The 26,523-nt window shown below is 48.2% G+C and overlaps 1 protein-coding gene and 1 long non-coding RNA gene across 4 annotated transcripts; one reads left to right on the forward strand and one right to left on the reverse strand.

Moving 5' to 3' along the window:
• Positions 1-4,205: 4,205 nt before the first annotated feature.
• Positions 4,206-25,424, reverse strand: LOC137608570 (nucleus accumbens-associated protein 2). 3 transcript variants are annotated; one of them, XM_068335056.1, is made up of 8 exons: positions 25,196-25,424; positions 23,736-24,103; positions 9,675-9,880; positions 8,821-9,570; positions 7,236-7,412; positions 6,388-6,493; positions 6,112-6,209; positions 4,206-6,031 (listed from the first exon to the last, which is right to left on the reverse strand). In XM_068335056.1, the coding sequence occupies exons 3-8, from the start codon at positions 9,784-9,786 to the stop codon at positions 5,505-5,507; spliced, it is 1,770 nt and encodes a 589-aa protein (XP_068191157.1). In that variant the 5' UTR covers positions 9,787-9,880; positions 23,736-24,103; positions 25,196-25,424; the 3' UTR covers positions 4,206-5,504. The 3 variants fall into 3 exon arrangements, with proteins under 3 accessions (XP_068191157.1, XP_068191155.1, XP_068191156.1); XM_068335054.1 differs by lacking the exon at positions 23,736-24,103 and having other exon boundaries at positions 25,196-25,423; XM_068335055.1 differs by lacking the exons at positions 23,736-24,103; positions 25,196-25,424 and adding an exon at positions 10,918-11,081.
• On the forward strand, positions 25,304-26,519 carry LOC137608572 (uncharacterized). Its single transcript, XR_011038205.1, has 3 exons — positions 25,304-25,442; positions 25,880-26,018; positions 26,148-26,519. It is a non-coding gene; the product is annotated as an uncharacterized lncRNA (long non-coding RNA).
• The last annotated feature ends 4 nt before the right edge of the window (positions 26,520-26,523 follow it).

Genomic DNA, 26,523 nt, shown 5'->3' on the forward strand with positions numbered 1-26,523 from the left:
GTTTTGTTATAGAAAGACGTCACAGCTAGGATGACGAATCGACAGCAGAGCGGCGCCCGATCGAACCTCCTTCTCTTTACGGGACCGTCTGGCCGTATGTGTGGGATAACTTTTACACAGAATAAATAATCATAACTATAAGAAAAATTATAAATGTAAATTGAACTCGAAGTATAAAAGGAATTCACAAATTTGGAATAAATTGTTTTCACCATTTAACTGAGGACATCAACAGCAGATAACACACAGGCCTCCTGAATGCATCCTTAAATGCTGAAAGGATTAAAAAAAAATTTTTTTTAAATTTTTGATGATAACGGCTGAAGTCAGAACATCAAGACCAAGTCTTTAAAGTATTATTATTATTATTTAAACAGCTGCAAGACTGAAAATGTAATAATTGGTCATTGTTGTATTTTACATGAATCTGAATTAACTTTTCATGTCATTAATATCTGCAGATTGTAAATGCAAGTATAAATTGTAATTGTTATTGTGATTTTTTTTTTTTAAATTTTTTGCCCATCTAATGTTTTCCTTCAATATGTCATGCAGAATACCTGAAGCCAAGTATCCGGGGTGTCACCAACACTAAAGACACCCTTCAAGTTCTGGAAACAACAGGAAAAAAAAGTGATAAAGTGACATCATATAAAGAAAGGAGGAGGAGGCTGTCTATATGGTGATGTAAGGACTTTTATTAGAAAGCAGATTTTCTGTATTGCATTTTAAAAATCAGGTACATGTGGAACTACACAACTGAAACTGGTGATGGCAAATACCATGATGGGAATGAAAGGTAGATTCTTATGCAACATTAAAAGTGGTAACTTGCATTTGTTTTTTATGCATTATTGATGCTTGCATCAGAAGGCCCATTAACATTTTAGCATTTTTTTTTCTTCAAAAATTCATTTGAAATGTAAAGCAGCACCCGCACAAATTGTCTCATCTCTGTCGGCCTCGTCCAAAGTCCTGCTGAGAGTGATGAACGTCATCGTGATCCTAAGTGTAGGGTTGCATTTTAAAAAAATCTGAGTTGTTTCTGCTTGAGAGGATACTGGTAATCCCACGCACACACCAGATTATTCCAGGTAATGTCTGTCAACATGAAACAGTCTCTGTTCACAAAGCACTGAGGCATCGAGGACGTGTCCATCAGTCCTTAAAGCAGCTATCCACCCTGGAAAGCAACTTAACATAGACAAAAGCAAGCTGGAGAGACACACAGCAAAAAAGGAAAAAAAAAAAAAGCAAGAGCACAGCTAGTCAGATCTCCCATAATGCACTTTGGGTCTCATCCCTGTTCTGATTGTCAGCGCTCTGAACACATGGCTTTAATGGTTGCCTATTGTCCTCATCCGCCCAACCCTTGGCCAACATTTTCGCTCTGCTTTCAATTTATCTAAGTAGTTCTAAAGTGCTGGCTTTATATTCAAGGACAAATACATACACGTACAAACTCTTAGTGCATTTCTGAGTCTGCTGAAGGTTCGAATGCACACTCATCTGTGTAGTTAGTCATTGTATTCCTCTCTTTATCACTGCTCTGCTGTGATTATTAGAATTGGTTAAACATTACTCAAACATTCAATAAAAAGGCTGAGGTGTGATAAAATACAACCCTTCACATCGCAAGACTCCACAGTCCATGTGCCGAGAGCGGCAACAGTTGTTCAGCATAAATACATGGTGCATAATGATCCGAGGTTTTATTGGGTTAGAGTGTGTGTGTGTGTGTGTGTGTGTGTGTGTGTGTGTGTGTGTGTGTGTGTGTGTGTGTGTGTGTGCATCTGAATGGCATGCATTTTATGGTACAAGTGTCTCTATGCATATAAACATTGTTTTTCAGGGTAAGAACAAAGCGGACGTGACCGTCGGTTTGACAGCGATGGGGATGAACAGAGGTCTCACAAGGGAAGTCAACATTTATTTGCAAATAAATGCTGGTGAAAATAGGTTCCTTTCAGTCTCTTTCTTATTTTGTCATTCTCAGTTGTCGTTGAAGTGAACTGTAGACGTCACAAAAAGAAAGTTTCTGTCACAAAATTAAAAAAAATAGTCCTGAACTAGAAAGTTTGGTGTAAGGGAGACATTGCTTTTCCATCGAAGTATCTTAGCATTACAAAAAATGACACATATTTGACATTAGCCTTTCTTTCAGCCTCTCATTCTTCTCAGTTTACAGTATAGTGCAACATCTTGGCCTTCAGATCCACCCCGCACGACAAACATTGAGCAGAAGAGCCGAGAAAAGTCCCAGAAGCTCCGAGTCGGACACATTTTCAAGGATGTGATCGAATTGGAAATGCATCATGAGGAAGATGAACTATTAGATAGTCATCCTCATCAGGGTTTGGGACAATCGTATCAATAACGTGAGGACCAACGCTCAGCGAAGAGATAAACGTGGTTAGAATGAGTGGGTTCTTTCTTCTAAAGGGAGGACAGGACAACCAATCGATCACCAATCAATTCCAAGCGACGCTTCTGGGAGGTCATTGCGATCCGGATTAGAACGTAAAAAGGGGAAAAGATCTTTCGGGCTGCCCTTCGCACAATATTTCAACTCAGAAACAACACACACACACACACACACATACGCACACACAACACAGTCACAGTCTAAGGCACTGCTCCACGCTCCACCCTTGGTGGAACACCCACCCTATATTATTCATCACGTTGTTTTAACTGGAGCTCGAATCCAATTCTTTTCAGTTTATGTTGTGACGCACAATTCTAACAGTTTGACAAAGATCTTTTGTGCAACAAGAATTACTGTGCATGAAAACAGAAATGAAGCTAAATAGAATAAAAGAACACAAAAATATTTTAGTAATCCGCTCAGAAATTCACAAACGAAGGTGATGCTCTGAAAAACACCTGGATTTCTCTTTCTCTTCTTTAAGAAGAGTAACTTAAGGAGCTGAAGCTTAATATGTAAAAAAAAAAAAAAAGATTAACCCTTTAAAGCCAAACCTATCATATTTGATTCACTCGGCCTTTCAGGATTTTGAGGCTTCTACATTATAAATTTGACAACCCCCCCCCCAAAAAAACGTATTTTACTGAAAAAAATCTGGATTCACGCAAAGATATACAAATTAAAGCTCAACTATATACAGATTTTATGTCATTTTTATTGACAAACTTGCCAGATAGGTTCCATGAGACCTTATTTTCCAAAAATTTGATTTTTCTGGCAATTATTTTAATGGTTCATGTTTTAAAGGGTTTAAGAACTAACGGGATAAATATTTAATAGTATCCCTACAGAAAAGTTCATTTTGAACATTTGAACATTAGAGATGAACAATTTTTTCCGAAAAAACAAACAAACAGAAAAAGCTTATCGGGCTAAAAAAAAAAAAAAAATCGACAAAACAATAAAGCAATGAAAGCTCTGCTCTGTGTTGGAAAACCAATTCACCGCAGCGCACCAATCACAACCGGGTATCGTCAATTACACCGGATTACGGGCTATTTTTAGTCATATGGAACGTATTTGACCTCGCCGGGTAGAAGGTCAAACCCCCTCATCAAAGCAGTGCTACATTACATTCATTCATCAGCCATTCCATCGCGGCCCCGTGTCACTGATCACATTTGTGTCAAAAGGGAAAAAAGAGGTACTGTAAACATCATTATTATTAATATTAATATCACCTAGTGCAAGTACAACCGGACTGACGCGGTCCAGGCTTCACGTCAGGGTCAGGGGTGGTGGTGGGGGTGGCGAGACGTTCATTTGGTCACGACTTTACTTTCACCTCCACCACACACAGCTACGCTAGTCGAATAACTTTGACCCTGATCTGGAAAAAAAACAAAAAAACCCCAAAAAAATTACACGATGTATCTCTAAGAAACAAAAAATCAATGCTCGAAGCAACGGAGGACTGTTCAGTCTGCGTCCTCAGGCACCACAGAAAGCGGAACAAAGACGTGTCACACGAAAAAAACAGAACGACAAATACAAGTTAAAGTCCTTGTTCGACTCATGATCACCGATTTATCGAGTTATCGCCGCGATACGGACATCGGCTGTTCCGATTAGCACAACTCCCACCCTTTAACCTTTTTTTAAAAATTTGAGTGCAAATTCAATCAGCCAGCAGAAATTGCTCATATGTGTTTTATTCAATAATTTACCCCCCAAACCCCCCCCCCCCCGCCCCCCCAACGACTCTATCCCACCAAAGTGGGATGGAAGCAGTACTACATAGTGTTGGGCTCCTTCTACCACTCGGCGTAGTGAACTTCCTTTTTCCTCCCGCGTGACGCCGCGTGACGCCACGCGACGCGACGGGATTGGACACGGACGCTTCAGTCAAGTCATTCCGGGGTCACCTAGGTCAGTTCTGCCCCCCCCCCACCCCCCACCCCCCATCAGACTGAGAATCGGATCCCAGGAAGAGAACGACGCCGTTACGTCGTAACAACACGTTTTAATTCGATGCAGGTTTTTGCAGCTTTGATGTCTTTTTTTTTTTTTTGCTTTCCTCAGCATCCTTTGATTGATTTCATGCATGCAAGCCGTCGTGTTGCTCGTTTTTCTCCGCATCCCTCAGACAATTATATCAATAAAAGGATAGCTCATAGATAAAAAGCGTCATTATAGTTCAGTGTATTCGTGATGCAAGATATTAAAGGCTAGCTTCATCAGGTGAGAGGTGTGTGTGTATGTGTGTGTGTGTGTGTGCACGTTAGCTTCTGCAGGAACGGCGTGAGGGCGGGGCATCTGAAGAAGACACAGGTATGGCATTGACAAACGAATACCGAAATGTTCACGGACTGATGCGCGTGAAAAAGGCAGCTCCATGTGATAGATGTGTGTTCTTTTTATTTATTTATTTTTTGAGTCTTTGGCTTTCGGGCAAAAACTTTTCCTTCTCGTAATCGTAAAAAAAACAAAAAAACAAAAAAAACTTTCAGTTTCGAGGGAACAGAAAATCGTGTGTGATTGTGGCGAGATGTTGACCTTTTGATTATAAATCCGTCTTTTGTCTGTTTGGACATATTTATCTTATAACGCCACATAAACTGGGAAAAACAGCAAAGTGAATGTTTTTCTCAGCGGATTTCCCGGAAAGTCACACTGAAAAGACTTTCTAAGAACTTTGCTTTTTTTTTTTTTTTAAATGTTCCATAATTAACTATTACGGCTTTTCATGGGCTGCCGGCTGGTTGGTTGCTTTTAAATTGCGCTGAAACGATGGATAAAGCGCTGCTGATGCAGAATAAATGAAGAACATGCATGCCTGTGTCCACTCCTCCACCCCATTATGGGTAATTCTGCGTGTGTGTGAGCACACGTGTGCACATGCATGTATGACGAATCCCTGTATGGTAAGATTTACGGTTCCCGTTGAGGAAGACGGAACGGTTTGGACGGGATGTTAGAGGAAGAGAGCAAAAAAAAAAAAAAATGCGAAAGAAAACGCAAGAGTTCACGTTGCCATACCGGGTTTTCACCACCATGTGGCGCCACTGAGGCGCCTTCACTGTCCGTTCACCCTCAAACCCTGTCCGAAGCCTTCCACTTCCTGCTCGGGTACGGTGTTACCGCAACCCCCCGCCTCAGCTCCCGGGATCAAAGCGGGCACCCCCATCGACCCGTCGGCGCCCTCCGACCCGGCTTCGTCCTCGTCTTCCTCCGGTTCCTCCTGGACGACCCCGTCGCCTTCGACCTCCGCCCCGGTCGCCCCTGAGCCGGGGCTGCCCTCCGTCAGCGGTGGGTGAGTCCTGAGGGGCTCCTTGCGATCCGGATACAACCTTTGCTCCAGGGTTTTGAAATCAGGCTCGCAGGGGAGGGGTACCCCGGTTTGAGGCGTGCCCAGCGCCAGGCCCAGACCCACGGCGGCGCCCAGGCCCATCCCCGCCCGGTACACCTCCATCCCGTCGGGCAGCATGGACTTGATCTTGGGCAACCATCGCTTGCGGACACGCCTGGCGTTGGTGCACATGTCAGCAGCAATCACATTCATCTCACTCTCCTTGAAGTTGGGGTTGAAGTTCTGACAGTAGACTGCAAGAAAGAAGACCACAAGGTTCTTGGAGACAACTTTCACACCTTTAAACGGCGTCGGTCGGTGGGGGGAAACCTACGTTTCACAGCGTTGAGGACCCGGCTGTCCAGGGGTTTCCGACTGGGGTCGCTAGTGGACGATCGGATGCCCGTCCCGCAGCTATTGGCTAAAGTGTTTCTGTAGGAACACAGAGCAAACACCAGGGGGCAGAAGTCAGCACCAGACGGTAAACACGGACACACGTTTCACGCACAACTCCACACAGATGGCGTGTGAAAGAGCGGCGGTGTTGGAGACGCGCTTTAGAAGCCTTGCCTTTAAAAAAGCAGGACGGTTTCCACGGCGGGACTCTCACCTGTCAAAGAACGTGGCCAGAAGACGGCGGAGCAACACTTTGTGTTTGATACCGGCGCACAGGTGACAGTTCATCAGCTGGCCTCGGGTCATGAACACCTGTGTACCTGGAGAGGCACAGGGAGGGGAGGGGTCACCGGGAAAAATGGTGGCACCAGTTAATACTGGTGATTTATTCGTCAGGTGAAGTTTGAGTTTAAGACGTGTTTTAAACCTATTAAATTTGAAGAATTGTAAAAAATGCAGGTGAACCTCGGCTTATGTCGTTTGGAGTTACGTCATTCTTGGGTTTTTTTAAAAATACATGAAAAATATAAATTTTTAGATAATTTTCCTCCAATTTTTGCTTTTCTGCCACAAATATTAGCATCGTGAAATCACCAGTAAACCATTAAAAGCACATAATATCCTGTTATTGTACAATAAATCAGTAGAAAACATATAATATCATATTATTAGCCCGTAGCAACCCCCGTGACCCACAATGAGGAAGAAGAGGATGACGTTTTTTCTGTACTATATTAAAAAAATAAAATTGAATCGTTTGTCAGGTTGAAATAGATTCATATTAAATATTATAATTAATCTCTAATAATAATATAGATTCATACCAAATATTATTAAAATGCATCCATGAACAAAGTTTAGTACAGAACTGGTAATGATTATCGACAGTTAATCCAACTTACGACGCGTCTCCTGCAACCCATTAAAGACATTAGCCCAGGTTTACCTGTGCAGTATTTATATCAGCAGGATGTGGGTACCAAACCCCCCCACCCCCCACCCCCACCGTGAGCATGTGATAAACCGTGATGAGGACGGGCGTGTCCGCGTGTGGCGGCCTACCAGCGACCAGCTCCAGCTTCTCCCCGGGGTCGCCCTCGGTGTAGAGCTTGGGGTGGCAGCGGTAGCCGATCTGGCTGATCAGGCTGGCGGGCAGAGCCACCAGGTCCCTGCGGATCAGAACGCAGTTCCGGTTTTCCAAGGCCAAGGGCACCGCCGCCAGGTCCGCTTTGTCCTGGACTGATGCAGGAAAACACAACCGACCGGAGGTCAGAGAAAGGCGGTGGAACTTTTTTAATAAAGCGTGCCGCTGTAATCTCAGACGATATTGTTGTGCTTCATCAATGTTTCAGAGCGCTGCAGATGTATCCCAGATAAATCATCCTGCTGACTCAGCAGAGAGGGGAACCGATCCAAAAGCTGGGTGTGAGGTTCTTTCTCTCAAATCAGGCCCCCAAACCTCTCAACTGGTCCAAAAGAGCACGCACACACACGCACACACACTACACACACACACACACTACACACACACAGGGAAAACAATCCATTAACTGTCACATGTATGTACCGAGTATACAAAAAAGTGTAGATTAAAGCATTTTTATGCGGATTCAGACAAACACACACAAACACACACAAAGACACACACACACACACACACACACACATCTCAGATATCCCACAATGTCACCCTGGGGGGACTTTGTCTGATTGCAGATAGAGTGGATTTCATAAATATCTGAAACTGCAATGCCTTTGAGCTGCAGTGTGTGTGTGTGTGTGTGCACGTTCAGTTGTGCGTGCACGTGCGTGCATGAGTGTGCACGTCCAACCATTGGTTACCAGAGTGTGTGCATGCAAAAAAAAAAAAAAAAAAAAGCAGAGGATCTGCGCCCTGCATGTGAAGGCAAATCCAAACCAGTATGAAAATGCAGGCATCCAGTGGTACGGAACAGCTGCTGGAGCGGCAGGAAGTGGTCAGGACGCATCACAATCGGAGCTCCACGACGCTCCGACGCATTCACACACACACTTTTGACTAAATAATACGCAGGATGAAACCAGTGTGAAGTTTTATTTTCTGCATATTTCCCAACATGTCTGGACAAGAGGCTCTGACGATGGAACCGTCCAGAATTTATGTTGATCTGTTTCTGCAGCCCTGCCCAGTTTAACTTTCAACTCTGTCTGATGTAAAATAAATTTCCTCCACCGACGCTGAGAAGAAATAAAATTTAATTCATTAATCAGACCTACATGATTAAAATCGTCCACCAGTGACACCGACTTGACAGGTCGCCAAGTCTAAGAAATGAATACAGAAGAACCTCGACATACGAGTTGTTTGAGATACGAGTCGTCACTCCGTCCATATTTTTGTTCAAGATACGAGCGAAAAACCTGAGATACAAGTCGGGCTTCAAGACTCAACAGCTGGCGGATGGATACGACATCAGTGAGACCGGATCTCGTTCTTTACCATTACCGTTCTTTTTTCGGAACAGATTAAAATGATTTCAGTTACTTCAAATGGTTAAATGTTGTTTGACTTACGATCGGATTAAACTGGTATCTCGAGGCTCTGCTGTGGAGTCTCGGTTAACATGGTGGAACAAACCGTCGACTCTTTGCAGATGACGATACTCACTGCTGTAGGGGTTCGCTGAGCGTCCGTACAGATTACTGTAGCCGTCCTCTGCGATTCCGTCGTAGGGCTCTTCTTCAAACTCCTCATCCTCGTTCTGGTAGGATGTTGGACTATCGGTGGTGGGCAGGCTGGACGCCCCAGGACTGGACCGTTCCACCCCTCCTCCTCCCGCCCCTTGAAGATGGTAGGAGGGCACGCCGGGGATGAGGGTCCCGCCGGCGGTGGAGTAAAGCAGCGATCCGGCCCTCGCCAGACGACTCCCCAACTCCGACGAGGTGATTTTACTTTGTGTTGACGGTATCGTCACCGGCGCGTGGTCGGATCCCTCGATCTTGATCTTTCGTTGGGGCACCAGCAGCGACGGAGACCAACCCGGGGTACCGAAAAGCGCCGCCACGGCCAACCCGTTCCCGTTATTATTACAGGGACTCTGGGGCTCAGATCCCGCTTCCTCTAAAGACCCCGTCGTCTGCGAGTCACAGTGAGGCGAGTTGGCCTTGAACATCAGGTCCATGCCTCTTTCTACTATATGTTGGATTTGGAGGTAGCCGGCTGTGTACATGACCACCAGCTGTTCGCTAGCCGCCATCGTTAGCTTCCCGGTGTAGCAGAAGGTGAGGATCTGCTCGAAACAGTCCGGCGTGACGGAGGAAGGCAACTCAAACTGGGTCTTGGTGGTGCTGCTGAAGAGGTCTCGGAAGTAGAGACTGCTGGCCGCCAACACGGCCCGGTGGGCTTTGAAAGCCTGACCTGGGAGGACGGGAGGAAACCGGAAGAGCAGAAACGTCGGAATCACAGGTAAAGAAAACAAAAAGCCCCCCAAAAAACGATGGGATTGGTTCCTCCAAACCCACCTTTGACCAGGATGGAGACATCGCAGTGGTGTCCCAGGAGGCGCTGCTCGTTCAGGGAGCCCAGGACCGTGGCACCGAAGTTGGGGATCTCCACGTGGAGCAGCTGGGACATGTTGGCCGGAAGAGGAAGAGGAGGAGGAGGAGGAGGAGGAGGAGGAGGATGGGATTCAGAGATTCACTGCAGATTCCGCCGCCGGTAGAGGCATCTACAGCAAAACAGAGAAGAAACGGTCGGAGAGGAACGATTGATGGACGGATGAAGAGCGAGATGCAAACGAAGAGGAAGAGTGTGAAGGATGGGGATGAAGAGGGAGCGGAGGAGTCACGTTAAACACAGCTGGACCCCCCCCCCCCCCCAGACTCATCAGCCTGACTTCACTGAGGACACCAGAACCACTACAATCAGTTTCTACTTTCTGCTGACTCCACACTTTTGTCAGCATTGATCCAATTTCTAAACTGCGGCTGGAAAACAGAAAAGTTGTGTCTCTGTGTTTCTATGTCTCTCTCTCACGCACGCACACACACACACACACACACACACACACACACACACACGCACACACACACACACACGCACACACACACACACACACGGACACACACACTCACTTTCATTGGAACCATTAGACAGCTTAATTCCATTTCTACAGGCACCGTCTATCCTACCCTGACTCTTGTGTCATTGTTTGTTTTCCCCCGCCGACACACACACACACACACACACACACACACACACACACACACACACACACACACTTACATATGGACTGGTTTCATTATTAAGCAATGCAGCAGAATAGTTTCCAGGAATGCAAACTGAATTTTTTTTTACCGCCTCTCATACATAAACACACACACACACACACACGCGCACACACACACACACACACACACACACACACACACACACACACACACACACACACACACACACACACACACACACACACCCTCCCTCTTCTCTCTTCTCTGCAGACAGAAATGCACTCTGGCTTACATAAAAAGTGTGTGTGTGTGTGTGTGTGTGTGTGTGTGTGTTTGTGTGTGTTTGTGTGTGTTTGTAAACACACACACACACACACACACACACACACACACCTTACAGGCATGCATAAGGACTCTACTGTGTACTCTGCACAAACTCTCACCTGAACAGACCGGGACAGGTCCGCCCCCCCCCCCCCCCACCTCACACCCCCCCCCATGCAGAAAGCAGCGAGTTCCCCCGGACAGTCCTGACCTGTGTCCGCCAGTCCTCCGGTTCAAACACACACACACACACACCGGCAGCATTGGGACGGAGGAAGAGGAGGAGGAGGAAGGAGGCTCTACTCCGTCTGGTCGTGCCCCCCCCAGTCTGACGTCTCTGTCTGTCCTCCCCAGGTCTGATTCCTCCTCTGGCTCTATTCTCTCTGCTAACTGCCGTCTCAAAGCCTCCCTCTGCCTTCCTGTCATTATCTCTCTCTCTCTCTGCCCCCCCCCACACTAAACTACCCCCCATACCCTACCTCACCCCCCCCCCCCCCCCTTAGTCTCCAAGGCTCAGATTCAACAAGTGCCGCTGTAGAGAGAGAGAGAGGGAGGGAGGGAGGGTGAGACAGAATGGGGGGAGGGAGAGCGAATCAATGATGAAAGGAGTGGGAGGCTCAGAGTGTGTGTGTGTGTGTGTGTGTGTGTGTGTGTGTGTGTGTGTGTGTGTGTGTGTGTGTGTGTGTGTGTGTGTGTGTGTGTGTGTCCGATCAATGCAGTATCTATACGTCGCAGGGAGTGGGAGGGAGAGAAAAACACAGGCTACAGTTACAGACAGAGGCTGGGCTGAACTGTGGGGGGGGGTTAGGGAGGGGGGGTGAGGGAGGGGGAGGGGGTGAGGGAGGGGGGGTAGTGGAGACAGAGAAAGTCATCTGAGGACAGAACGAGAAGAGAAAGACAATTAGGTTGAAGCAACTTCTAGGACGCGCACGACCCCGGAGAGATGGAGTCAGATTACAGATTACAGATTACAGATTATTATTTATCGAATCAGGACAATTTAAAAGATGAAGAAAATCTTGAACTTTTTTTCCTCCTCTCTGCAGAACAATAGTTGTAAACTGTGGGTTCTGCTCGTCTGGTGTGAATCATCACAGCCTCCTACACAGGACGACTTCTGTCTTCATGCGACACCAGTGGACATTTTCTCCACCAGATTAAAATGATTAATCCACACCTCCGCCGGTGGAGCCATGCAGAACCGGGACCGGAACCGGAACCAGGACCGGAACCCCGACGGCCTCCTGACCCCCAGATAGAAGGGGGTCAAGATCCGTGTTGGGAGGAGGAGGATAATATTAATTTCCTGCGACAGTTTAGTACAGTATTCTCTGCACTGGACTATAAGGTGCACTGGACTGTAAGGTGCACTGGACTATAAGGTGCACTGGACTATAAGGTGCACTGGACTATAGGGTGCACGGGACTATAAGGTGCTCTGGACTGTAAGGTGCACTGGACTATAGGGTGCACGGGACTATAAGGTGCACTGGACTGTAAGGTGCACTGGACTATAAGGTGCACTGGACTATAAGGTGCACTGGACTGTAAAGTGCACTGGACTATAAGGTGCACTGGACTGTAAGGTGCACGGGACTATAAGGTGCACTGGACTGTAACGTGCACTGGACTGTAACGTGCACTGGACTATAAGGCGAGCTGGACTATAAGGTGCACTGGACTGTAAGGTGCACTGGACTGTAAGGTGGACTGGACTATAGGGTGCACGGGACTATAAGGTGCACTGGACTGTAAGGTGCACTGGACTATAAGGTGCACTGGACTGTAAGGTGCACTGGACTGTAAGGTGCACTGGACTGTAAGGTGCACTGGACTATAAGGTGCACTGGACTGTAAGGTGCACTGGACTATAGGGTGCACGGGACTATAAGGTGCACTGGACTGTAAGGTGCACTGGACTGTAAGGTGCACTGGACTATAGGGTGCACTGGACTGTAAGGTGCACTGGACTGTAAGGTGCACTGGACTGTAAGGTGCACTGGACTATAAGGTGCACTGGACTGTAAGGTGCACTGGACTGTAAGGTGCACTGGACTGTAAGGTGCACTGGACTGTAAGGTGCACTGGACTGTAAGGTGGACTGGACTGTAAGGTGCACTGGACTATAGGGTGCACGGGACTATAAGGTGCACTGGACTGTAAGGTGCACTGGACTATAAGGTGCACTGGACTGTAAGGTGCACTGGACTGTAAGGTGCACTGGACTATAAGGTGCACTGGACTGTAAGGTGCACTGGACTATAGGGTGCACGGGACTATAAGGTGCACTGGACTGTAAGGTGCACTGGACTGTAAGGTGCACTGGACTATAAGGTGCACTGGACTGTAAGGTGCACTGGACTATAGGGTGCACGGGACTATAAGGTGCACTGGACTGTAAGGTGCACTGGACTATAAGGTGCACTGGACTGTAAGGTGCACTGGACTATAGGGTGCACGGGACTATAAGGTGCACTGGACTATAAGGTGCACTGGACTGTAAGGTGCACTGAACTATAAGGCGCGCTGGACTATAAGGCATTCCAGTGCGCCTTATAGTGCGTGTTATAGTCCAGTATTCCTATAAAGTGTGCTGGACTATAAAGCGTGCTAGACTATAAGGTGCACTGGACTATAAGGCGCACAGGACCATGAGGCACACTGGACCATAAGGCGCACTGGACTACGAGGTGCACTGGACTACTAGGTGCACTGGACTATAAGGCGCACCGGACCACAAGGAGCACTGGACCATAAGGCACACTGGACTATGAGTCGCACTGGACTACGAGGTGCACTGGACTATAAGGCGCACTGGACTATAGGGCGCACTGGACTATGAGTCGCACTGGACTACGAGGTGCACTGGACTATAAGACGCACTGGACTACAAGGCGCACTGGACTACAAGGCGCACTGGACTATAAGGGGTACCTCCAATGAATGTCTTATTTTCATATATAAGGCGCAGTGGATTATAAGGCAAACTGCCGGTTTTTGAGAAAACTATAAGCTTTTTAGTGCGCCTTATAGTGCGTAAAATACTGTAATTGTGTTTTGACGTTGTATTTGTGCACGCATACACACACACACACACACACACACACGCACAAACACACACACACACACACGCAAAACCCTCTCTGAAATGAAGACAATAAATCCCACAATGCCTGGACTCAGGTTCTGAGAAAGTTGTGCTCAACTTTTATTTGTCAGTCAGAGGAAATATGAAAGGGAGGGTGTGTGTGTGTGTCTGTGTGTGTCTGTGTGTGTCTGTGTGTGTGTGCAGATATCACACACACACAGACACACACACCAGGACACAAACAGACCAGCGCAAACACGCGTCCTGCATACATTCTGCACACACCCAGCAACAGTCGCTGCGTGTTTGTGCGTCTGTCCCTGCGTGAACCTGCCACGCATGCTCCCATCAGTCCATCCGCCGCGTCCTGGGGGGGTGGGCTGATGTGTGTGTGTGTGTGTGTGTGTGTGTGTGTGTGTGTGTAGGGGGTGTCCTTACATCGCCTCTCCCTTCTCCCTCCCCCCACCCACCCGCCCTGGATACCACATACCCGCCGTCTCGCTGCCAGTTTAATGCACACAGGGCTGCATTGCGGTGGGGTTGGCGCGTGCAACGCGCGTGCAACGGCAACGCGCACGGCTACCGAGTCTGGAGACACGCGTGTGCGTGTGCCAGCCACGCAAGAGGGAGGGAGGGGGCAGCAGGAGGGAGAGGGGGGAGAAAGTGCAGAGGAGAGTGAGAGGAGAATATGTCGAGTCAGGCAGACAGTATGGCGGTGGAGCACACTACACACACACACACACACACACTACACACACACACACACACACTACACACACACACACACACACTACACACACACACACACACACTACACACACACACACACACACACACACACACACACACACACACACACACACACACTGCACACATACACACTGCACACATACACACACACACTACACACACACACACTACACAGACACACACACACACTGCACACACACACAGTTATGCCTGTAAATGCATGCATGATTGAACATGGACTATGTGTGTGCATGCGTTAACACGCGTGTGAACACACACACACACACACACACACACACACACACACCTAAGAACATTAAATATAGACTTCACACATCCCTGAAAAAACAACAAACCCTGAACTCCCTCAACTTATTTGTCGAGCAAGTTTGTGTGTGTGTGTGTGTGTGTGTGTGTGTGTGTGTGTGTGTGTGTGTGTGTGTGTGTCTGTGTGTGTCTGTGTGTGTGTGTGTGTGTGTGTGTCTCAACTCATGTGTTTGCATTTCCATGTCAAAATGTCTCACATACTGTACCAAGGCGTGTTTTTATAGACGCAGTTCTGGGAGTTTTATCACGCCACAGCACACTGCGTGCATACATGTGTCTGTGTGTGTGTGTGTGTGTGTGTGTGTGTGTGTGTGGGTGTGTGTCTGTGTGTGTGTGTGTGTGTGTGTGAGGTGAAATGAGATACACACAGCTCCGATTGCTGTTGTCTTCTTTATTGGAAAGCGCTGCATCGATTCAAATCCAGCCTTCATACCTACGCACGGTGTTATTAACTGTAACAGCAGGTCCAGGCATATTTGAATAATATGAAGAATTGAGACAAATCACCAGATGGCACACACACACACACACACACACACACACACACACACACACACACACACACACACACACACACACAATCAGATTTAATTACTAGTTTTACTGTAGCTACTTAAGAAACAGAGGGTTCTTCAAATGCTGGACGTCTGAAGTCCGACATAATTCACACGTCGGCCTTCCATGACTTTACGGAACTATTTCACGTCAGTTTAGTCCTGAAGTTGAGTCGGTGTCAACTTTTATTCCAGATTCAGGTTTGAGGAAACCAGGAGTGTGACTCCGACTCATTTCCATTTTCATTCTGGAGTGAGGTGAGTGAGAACGGCTCCGTCTCCTCGTTATAAATATTCAGATCCTGCAGTTGTTCTCATGTCTAAAGTGAACCAGACAACAGATTCTATCCACGTTGAGACGGCAACGCTCCCTGGCAACAGTCCTACCAATCGGGACCGAGCGAGCGGGGTGTCTGCCTGTGTCTGTCTGAGTATCATTATGGGATGTGGAGGAAGAGAGAGAGAGAGAGAGAGAGGCGGCTGATGACTGCTTATAATGCGACGTCATTCTCTGTGTGTGTGGACCCCGCCGGGGGCCGAGTCGTCTGAATGCCGTCGAGATCCAAATCAGCTTTTTCTTTTCTGAACGTCTGAGATTTCATAACCTCTGCAGCAAACAGGGACGGCATGATCGCAGCCGCATCCGCTCAGTGTGGACCAATGACGGGCCCTCAGGGGCCGCAAGGGAAGGCGACCCCCAAAGGAGGGTCCAACTCGAACGTGATCCGGTCTCACTGATGTCGTATCCATCCGCCGACACGCGGTAAAGAACGAGATGCGGTCTCACTGATGTCGTATCCACCTGCCGACACGTGGTAAAGAACGAGATGTGGCCTCACTGATGTCGTGTCCATCCGCCGACACGTGGTAAAGAACGAGATGCGACCTCACCGATGTCGTATCCATCTGCCGACACGTGGTAAAGAACGAGATGCAGTCTCACTGATGTCGTATCCATCCGCCAAAACGCGGTAAAGAACGAGATGCGGCCTCACTGATGTCATATCCATCGGGCCGAGACGTGGTAAAGAACTAAATGCGGCCTCACTGATGTCGTGTCCATCTGCCGACACGTGGTAAAGAACGAGATGCGGCCTCACCGATGTCATATCCATCGGGCCGAGACGTGGTAAAGAACTAGATGCGGCCTCACTGATGTCGTATCCATCCGCCGACACGCGGTAAAGAACGAGATGCGGTCTCACTGATGTCGTATCCACCTGCCGACACGTGGTAAAGAACGAGATACGGCCTCACTGATGTCGTGTCCATCCGCCGACACGCGGTAAAGAACGAGATGCGGTCTCACTGATGTCGTATCCATCCGCCGAAACGCGGTAAAGAACGAGATGCGCCCTCACTGATGTCATATCCATCGGGCCGAGACGTGGTAAAGAACTAGATGCGGCCTCACTGATGTCGTGTCCATCTGCCGACACGCGGTAAAGAACGAGATGCGGCCTCACCGATGTCATATACATCGGGCCGAGACGTGGTAAAGAACTAGATGCGGCCTCACTGATGTCGTATCCATCCGCCGACACGCGGTAAAGAACGAGATGCGGTCTCACTGATGTCGTATCCACCTGCCGACACGTGGTAAAGAACGAGATACGGCCTCACTGATGTCGTGTCCATCCGCCGACACGCGGTAAAGAACGAGATGCGGTCTCACTGATGTCGTATCCATCCGCCGAAACGCGGAAAAGAACGAGATGCGGCCTCACTGATGTCATATCCATCGGGCCGAGACGTGGTAAAGAACTAGATGCGGCCTCACTGATGTCGTATCCATCCGCCGACACGCGGTAAAGAACGAGATGCGGCCTCACTGATGTCGTGTCCATCCGCCGACACGCGGTAAAGAACGAGATGCGGTCTCACTGATGTCGTATCCACCCACCAACCATACATAGAACCACATTTTTTGCCAGTTCATTCTCCAGCTTGAGTTTGGCTCCACAGCCCTGCCAGTTTTCATAACTACTCTCAATTTGATTAGATGTAATTTATCAAATTTAATTTACATTTCGACACTTTGATAAGTAAATGATTTATGATTTCCGATATCTGGTAAATTCAGTTTTTCTTCCAGTCTGATTACATTACTGCTGCTGGACCTGGTGGTCACCTTTCACAAACTTCATTATCAAAGCCCAGACGGCCACTTGTTAACACAACATCCATTCTGTCGTGGGGGGGGGGGGTGCATCAGAGGCCCCCCCAACACAGACAGGAGCTCTACAGGAAGTGACTGAAAATCTGTTCTTATTCTGCACGAAACTTCCTGCAGCAGTTAGTTCCACGCCTACACACACACACACACACACACACACACACACACACACACACACACACACACACACACACACACACACACACACACACACAAAGTGCTTCATTCCGGGTTCAAAATCCGCGTCAAGGTGCTGGTTGGACGACAGACATGTTCCCGTTTGGGGGTTGGACACGGATCGGTCGTCATTGGTAACGGGAAGCGATGGAGACTTCTAGATGTGCTCGCACCGGGCGTTCCTATTGGACGCCCGATCAGATCGTGATGTCATCGGTTGTCTGACTGTCATCACACGGCAACGGTTAACACCGAGTGATGTCATCACGATGACACTTTGTTCCTCAGAAACCCTCCTGTACGACTGGGAAACAAATACCGGACATGAGTTTGACGTGTGTGTGTGTGTGTGTGTGGGGGGGGGGGGCATTCGAGGCTCGGATTGCAGAACCATGAGGTCACGCGGGTCATTCCAGTTTACAGTAACACCAGCATGACGCTATCTCAGTGACACAAGAATGAAAATGCCCCGTTTTCCAAATGCAACGGAAGCTACGCAAACGCTTCCTGCTGCCGTCGGCTCACGGGAGGGTCATGTGACCGCTGGTTGCAAGTTTCCCATGAGCCCGCAGATCCCCATTTCATGCTGGTTTGCATTTCTATGTTGCCTTGCCAAAGTCGCGACGGGCTCATGGATGGTTTCCCTCCCTGTGGTCATCACGTATGAACAAAGCGGCGCCTCCAGGGATCCGGAATGAAAGAGACCGCCCTTCAAAAAGTGGGACGTTGATTAATTTTGATTGGTTTCGGTAGAAATCTGCAGCAGCATGAGCTGCAAAAAAACTTTGCTTCAATCAAAAACGGAGGTTCGGATCATTTTTGCCTCAAACAGCTAATAAGAAGACTGTCCTGCCCCCCCCACCCCCACCTCCCTCCAAGAATCTGCAGGAAACATCAACTACTAGCCTGAAAACCTCTCGAACATGACCTCCATCTGGGGACAGCGGGACCACGAGAGCCTGCCGAGCATCACTGGCTGTCACAAGGATCACAATTAGGTTACGTTTCACGGCCGTCTGTATGTTTGGACGTTAATGTGCATCATTGGTGACACGCCTCGTGCATTCGCCCCAAACATGATTATGTCGGCGCAAGAGAGTAAAACACGGCTGAAATCAGATTAATCGGTCTGAAATGGAGCCCATCAGGAACGAAGAAGAAGCAGCAGCAGCAGCAGCAGCAGAGCGTGCGGGAGAGAAAAGGCCTTTACAGGTAGTCCTCAACTTACAAACACAACTGGTTTGGAGAGGTTGTTCGTAAGATGAATTGTTGGTAAGTCGTTATTGAGTGAATTTATCTAAATATTAACGTTCTATTCCCTCAGACTGACCAGAAACAACTACAGGACATTAAAACAACGCATAATAAATAAAATACAGGTTCAAGTCATTTGGAGTTCAGTTGTTCTTGATTTTCTGTCGCATTTAAAAACAAAACAGAACGGAAAAATAATAATCAAGTTTACTTGACTTTACATCCCTCCACCACAAATACTGGACTCTAAAAATCACTAAAACCGTTAAAAACACATAATATCATGTTACTGTACAATATATAAGAATAAAAATGGGTCATCATATTAAAATACGTACGCATTGTTCTATTGTTAAGCATCACATGTGATTCACGTGATCGTTTTAATCCAGATTAGTTTACGGTAAACTTTAATCCTTATAATTTAATCCTTGGAGAAGAAGAAGAAAAGACTTGAAGGAACTCTCTGCCACTTTTTAAGATCAACAACAACAACAGTCAGAGTCACTGTTGATGACCCGCTGTAGCACGACGCTCTGAGATACTAACAGAGACAACAACAACGCAGTGGTGCTGCCCCTGCGGGGGTTGTGGCAGAAAGCGGAACTGCAAGACAAAAGTCAGATATGGTCAAACGTGTTTGTTCATATCTACGAATGTTCGTTTGTCGAGGACTCCTTGTGTTTGCGTTGACCTGCAGACCAGCTGAACGGAGGTCATTTCAATCCCGACCGGCTTATAATGAAAACCAGCAAACGTTCACTCACGATGTGCAGCTAACTTTTAGCGAAAAACCCTCCGCCACCAGCGGTCGCGTTTCGGTCGAGATTCGACGCTACAAAGGAAATTTAACTGAATTTAAAATAAGTAAATAAGCGTTATCTAAATCCCTAACGGTCACCCCTGCTGACACGAGAACCAACAACAGACTGATCCTCCAGGCAGGACGGACCCTTTGAGCGCGTTTTCCTAACTTTTATTATACAAATGAAACGGCAGCAGCGTTCACTCACTGTTATTCAAGGCATTTGTTGCCGGAAGAAATATTTATTTATGAAGATTTTTAATATTTCAGATTAAAAAAAAAAAAAGATATCTTCATGTCAATACCAGACGTTTTTTTTTTCTCCCCCGTTTCAGAATCAATAGACCTTCTGAATGGTGGGTGGCTTCCAGGCACGTTAATCTCTAAACACCAAATTTTTTTTTTTTTCCGTTGGAGGAATTTCAAGCGGATGAAAGACATTTTAATTTTCAACTCGCACACATTCACGTCTATTTCAATCTTAACTGACGCGGATTGTAAGAAACTGAAAGAATCAGAATATTCAAAAAGGCCGGTGCAGCTTTCTTTGCTTTTTTTTTTGTTTGACAATGTTTGAACGGTTGCGTTTTCAATGACAACGGTTTACAGGTATTCACATGCTTGGAAAATTGTGACAGCATGAAGTCTGCAGCTATTCATGCACACACAATCAAAAACGGTGGCTCACAGCTGCAGTCGAGTGCCGATCAAACTTGGGGGGGGGTGGGGGGTGGGCATGCACGGTGAGAAGAGCGGGAAAAAAAATAGAAAAAAAGGAGGTCGCACTCATTGGATTTCACACCTTCAGGTGTGAAAACGGTGTTAAATTCCTCCTCCTGCAAAAAACCAGCTTTTTCTCCGAAGTAAAGACTTTGCTGTTTGGTAAAAACCAAACGAGCGCGTCGCTCTGATTGGCCTGCCGTTGTTGTTGTTGTTGTTGTTGTTGTTGTTGTTGTTGTTGTTGCGTGACGAAGAGGAGGCCGACATGACCGCCAGAGGAGGCCCGGCGCCGTGCAGAAATGAGGACACATCTTTCAGCATCAGTGCCTTCACTGTTTAGAGACGCACGCTAACACACACACACACAAAAACACACACACACACACACACACACACACACACACACACACACACACACTCACACACACACTGATATGAAGCATTAACTGTACATTTTCAATCAGAGCAGGAAGAAAAGCTTCGATTCTCTTCCATAAAACAACTAAAAAACCTCTAGAAGAACAAATGTGATTTGATATCATCATCATCATCACCACCATCATCATCATCATCATCATCATCATCAGACTTTCCACGGTTAAGGTCAAGCTATGTTTTGGTGTAACTAAACGTGGACTTAAATGCACTGCAGTGCACACAAACTTATTTTAAGTGCATGTATGCCCCCAGATGACTCCCTCCCCCCTTTCTCTCTACACACACACACACACACACACACACACACACACACACACATAGTGTGACCTCAGAATCTTGCACTCGGCACCGCGCTCAGCATACATGTGCTCAAATAACATGTCACCTTGGTTAACCTCACGCCGCCGGAGGACCCTCGCTGACTTCTGCTGCACGAACAGAACGGAGAAGAAATGTGGAAACAGACACACAGAGCAGCTCCAGCATTGGGGGGGGGGGGGTGAATTGTAAATAGTTAGGGGGTTGGCGGGGGGGGGGGTCCACACAAAACACAAACAGAAAACAGAAAGGCAGGACTGCTTACTATTTTTCCAGGAAGGATTAGATTTAATCCACGGCTCCATCCTGAGGTGTGAGGGGTTCTGATGGTCCTGCAGATACAGATCTGACCTTGAGGGTAGGGGTTGAAGGCTGGGGTAGGGTGGGGGTGGGGGGGGGGCAATGAGGCCTCTGCTGTTTCATGCAGATGTAACAGCTCTTCTTGCATTCTTGGAAATACTTTAACACGAGTCGAACAAAAAAAAAAAAGATGAGAAGCTGAGCAGCAGTAAACACGAAGCGACGCCTGAGGCTGGTTAGCTTAGCTTAACACAAACACTGGGGATGGGGGGAGGAGGAGGAGGAGGAGGAGGAGGAGCTGGAAGACACTTCTCTTTTCTTCACTCCATCTATTGTGGGTTTGGTCATTTCAACTGTTTGTGTCTCCTAACACCAGATGAGTGAAACCAGCCGTATTCTGGAGAACCAGATCCGACCAGAACGCCACTGATGGGGGGCCAGCATCAGCATCACTCAACACTGAGGGTTCCATAAATCATAAAAACATACAACCTTATCTGGACACCCCCACCCTCCCACCCCAAAGAGGTCACATTCATATAAAACCCCCCCCACTAAAGCAGAGGGTGTCCCTGCAGTCATGCGTCAGGTATATGGATGGCCTTCGGAACAGCCGCCTCCGGAGGAGGCCTCTCTGCTTTCCCGTCATTAGTGGAAACGCACTAATTAGGAGGCTTTGTTTACTGACAGGAATCTAGAGAGAGGCTCGAAGTTAGAAGCAATTAAATTATGGAGAGAACTGGGAGAGAAAGAGAGAGAGAGAGAGGGAGAGAGAATGGAAAAATGAGGCGGGCTCGCCATCCTCCGTGCGCCCTCTCCGCTTTGCGCGTCTTGGTGCGTCATCCTCTGAATTATAGGTTTGACTTTTGCAGTAAATCTAATCACTGAAATGCTTTGGATTTGTCCAGCCTCAGGTTTTATAAAGATGCGCAAACGTGTTGGGTTCGGAGACGTTCAGATGGAGTTTAAAGAAAACACCCAAGTCTCACGTCCTGCTGGTGCCATGAAGCAGCTCTGAATATATAAGTACTACTGTTCCAAATCAAATTTTCTCTTCAGCTCACCAACGTGATCTCATGACTGCATCGTGGTCATGCGTCTTAAAACGCTCCGCGTAATTCTGCGCTACGGTTACGCGCCGCTCTTCACGCTTGGAAATACTTGGAACAATCACTCACAAAAAAAAACAAAAAACGCGCACAGGCTCCCTTTTCTTTTCTCTTTTCTAACTGAAGCACAAAATGCACACACACACACACACACACACACACACACACACACACACACACACACACACACACACACACACACACACACTCACACACACTCACACAAACACAGGGACGGCATTCATGCCATGTGATCTCGCTAGGCATGATGCCAACGGCCAAACATGTCACTTACCAGAAATCTCTGAGACACGGCGAGATAGAGGGAAGCAGAGAGAGAGAGAGAGAGAGAGAGAGAGAGAGAGAGAGAGAGAGAGAGAGAGAGAGAGAGAGAGAGAGAGAGAGAGAGAGAGAGAGAGAGAGAGTGTTCTGCACATTTGCCAGTTTGTGAGCTCCTCGTGGGGTGAGTACAGTACATACAGCACCGTGAAGCCGCCACACTTATCTGCAATGTGCTGCGGTGTGTGTGTGTGTGTGTGTGTGTGTGTGTGTGTGTGTGTGTGTGTGTGTGTGTGTGTGTGTGTGGGCTTTCGATTCGGAGCACACACACACACACACAAAAAAGACACGTGATATTTGAGATGTGATGTGGAATTGTTCTGAGGAGCAATGCCATGTTTACTCCTCATTGTCTGGGTTCTTGGAAGGCTTCCTGAAAAGCATGTAGGAAGAGCCAAAGCATCCCGAATCTCTAACTCCTCTTCCTCTCACACCCCCCCCCCAACTCCCATCCTCATGCCCCCACGTTTCTGTGCATTTTCCAACATGAAATGACTGACCACGTGACCTAAGACTGTACAGCACCACCTGCATCCACTGGAAACAACCTGAACACACCAGCAGCAGCACCAGCAGCACCAGCTAGAGCAGTTCCCCCCCCCGCCCCTCCCAGGGTTCTGAGCTGAAGGGACAGGAATGTAAAGAACATGACGCATGACCCCCGAAGCACATACCGTCAGCAGCGACTCACGGGGGTGTCAGCCAATCAGCACCGAGGAGGAAGAGGATGAGGAAGAGGGGGGACGCGCCGGGGCCCAGCAGCTCCAACAGGTACCGGGACGAAGCCTCAGCGCGCCCGCTTTACCGGCTATTCTCTGGTTCTCAGAGCTCCACGGGAGATTGACGCATGAGTTTGTCCTCCCCCAGGTGTGAGGACGACACCGACCTCCCTTCCTTTTTCACGGGTTCGACAGGATCTCGTGCGCTCCCTCTCCTTTTCACGCATCAGTTCCATCTGAGAGCGCGTTGCCTGGTTCTCCTCGACACTCCCCTCCTGCGCATAGCCCCGGGCCCCCTTGTGGAATGCTGTATAGTGTCAGGCCTATGGAGGAAGGGCATCCCGGGACACAGCAAGAGCGCGCACCCCCCCCCCCCCCACACACACACACATGCGCACACACACACACACACACACACACACAGTAATACAGCTGTTGAGAGCCATCACAACCCCTCTGGCTGACATCCAAGCCCTGGATCGAGCTGTGGGAGGAAAAAAAAAAAAGCCCCCAGTTTCTATGTTCTACCGTGAACCCACTTCCACGTACTAGTGGTGGTGGTGGTGGTGGGGGGGGTTATTGACAAAAGCTGCCTTCCTATTGGCTGGCAGGTACACCTCAGGAGAGAAAAAGGAGGATGAAAACTTTCCAATCCAACTTTACATTATTCACTTCTCACCTCTGGCCCCCACTTTGCGCGCATGCGTGACGCACCGGGTCCGTAAAGATAAGATAAGATAAAGAAGAGCTTCTAAAAAGTTCTGTTGGTTCACAACAGAATCTAAGAAAGAAGGAAAAAGCAGCAGGAAATGAAGGAGGGAGGCGTGTATGTACAGTCAGATGAGTCCTGCAGGGTTCGGGTCAGGTAAACAGGGCCGCAACGGCTCTCCTAGGCGGGGGGGGGGGATCCAGCCCCGCCGGATCACCTCATCTCCCCCGGCTCACACCGGTCCACATCATCAACACTTCCGACACTACGCGGTCATTTTTCTACTCTATTCCGCTGAAAACTTGTGAATAAAATAGTCCCTGTCGGTGAGACGCGTCATGGGCGGAGAGTTTGTTCGTTCTGTCATGAGGTCGTGACGCAAACGCGGATTTGTCTGTAGACAAACCGAGGGAAGCCCGTTTCCTGTGGTCGGATCGCTTCACGGTTTAAACACGACTCCGGTGGAGAAGATCAGAACTACCGGGGGTGGGGGGGGGGGCTGATGAAACTCCTCCAGGACGGAGCGCAGCGCGGTTCGCTCCCGGTCCTGATCCTCCTTCACTCGTCTCACCGCAACTTTAGTTGATCGGATCGGAATGAAGGATGAACAAACACACAAACTGTGCGTCAACCAACACCAACACCCGGGCAAATACAGATGGAGGGGAGGGGTAAGGCGAGGAGGGGGAGGAGGGGGGGTATTTACCCGATATGTCACCAAATGTGTCAGCTGGCGTTCCCTTCTGGTCATCAATAAAGTTTGCGGGATGGAACGCACGCAGCAGGGCCCCCGGTTCGTCCCGCGTCGGTATCGCTCTAGTCCCGGATCGGCGGCTCTCCCCCCATCTCTCTACCCCTCTCTGTCTCCCTCTGCTCGCTTCTGCGCCTTTGCAGGAAGTGAACGCGGCTCACATGAACAGTATAGCCCGCAGCCTGACATCACGCGGCGCACGGTAAAGACTTTTCTTTTTAAAGACGCAGACGGGTTTTTTTTTTTTTTTTTTGCGCGGACCTTCCAGGTTGCCGTAGGTGCGCTGTCCCGCTGAGGTGTGTGTGTGTGTGTGTGTGTGTGTACTGCCTGTACGGACACATGAACCCGCTGCTCCCTTTAGGCTTAAAGGTGCAGACGGGACACGAACCGGGAACCACCTGGCGGCGGAGGCCGGACGCGAACTTTACGCGCGGGTTTGTGCGCGTGATTTGCGCACGGTAGGGCGTGCGAGCGCCCGCGCACAGGGCGCGCGCATGTGTTAATAAAACGTACATGTGTGGTCACCTCACGTGTCCTTTATGAAGTGTGCTCCGTCGTGCGCATGCGCGCTGCGCACCACGGAGCCTAAGCGCCAGCTGCTGGCGGGTGTCACCTCGATTCAACTTTTATTTACTGCAGACACATGACGGAGGAGGAGGAGGAAGATGAAGAGGAAGGGAGAGGGGGGTGGGGTCCAAAAGAACACCTGAACAGAACCGAATCCAAACCGGATCAAACCCACGAGTGTAAACCGTCTCAAAACGGACGCGTAAAGCTGGTATTTAAGATTATTATTCAGTGAATGTAGCAGATTATGACGTCAGTAGGGAAAAAAACCGCACCATGCACTATGGATTGATTGATAAATATTCTATTTAACTAATTTATGTCCCTCCTTCCTGTTTAGATCACCGGACTGATGATTCATTCCAACCGGCTCCCGTTGATAAAGAATAAAGCTCAGTTGAAATCAACACAAATTCCTCATTCCTCAGTAAATACAGTAACTCCTCTCTGGGTTTTATTTCTCTGGTGGGTTCAGGAAGTGACCTCCAGGGGGCGCTGCACCCCAACCGAACGGGGGCAGAGCTCCTCTTTGAAGGATAGAGGGAATGATGACGTCACACATTTGTAACCACGCCCACTGTCACATGAAATCTTATTTCCGGACGCGATGAGCTGAAAACGAGTCCGTTGCTTTAAATTCAGGGTTTTCTGGATCAAATTCTAGAAATTATTTTATTTCTGTCAAGTCATCCTCAACTCATGAACCCCCCCGCCCC

The sequence above is a fragment of the Antennarius striatus genome, chromosome 15, assembly GCF_040054535.1.
Source record: "Antennarius striatus isolate MH-2024 chromosome 15, ASM4005453v1, whole genome shotgun sequence".
In the NCBI taxonomy this organism is placed as follows: Eukaryota; Metazoa; Chordata; class Actinopteri; order Lophiiformes; family Antennariidae; genus Antennarius; species Antennarius striatus.

Excerpts from the sequence above, each read along its gene's own strand:
- LOC137608570 (XM_068335056.1), bottom strand. The coding sequence starts at position 9,786 with ATGTCCCAGCTGCTCCACGTGGAGATCCCCAACTTCGGTGCCACGGTC. Across the intron at positions 9,571-9,674 it reads TGTCTCCATCCTGGTCAAAG|GTCAGGCTTTCAAAGCCCAC; the intron begins GTGGGTTTGGAG and ends CCGTCCTCCCAG. Across the intron at positions 6,494-7,235 it reads GAAGCTGGAGCTGGTCGCTG|GTACACAGGTGTTCATGACC; the intron begins GTAGGCCGCCAC and ends GTGCCTCTCCAG.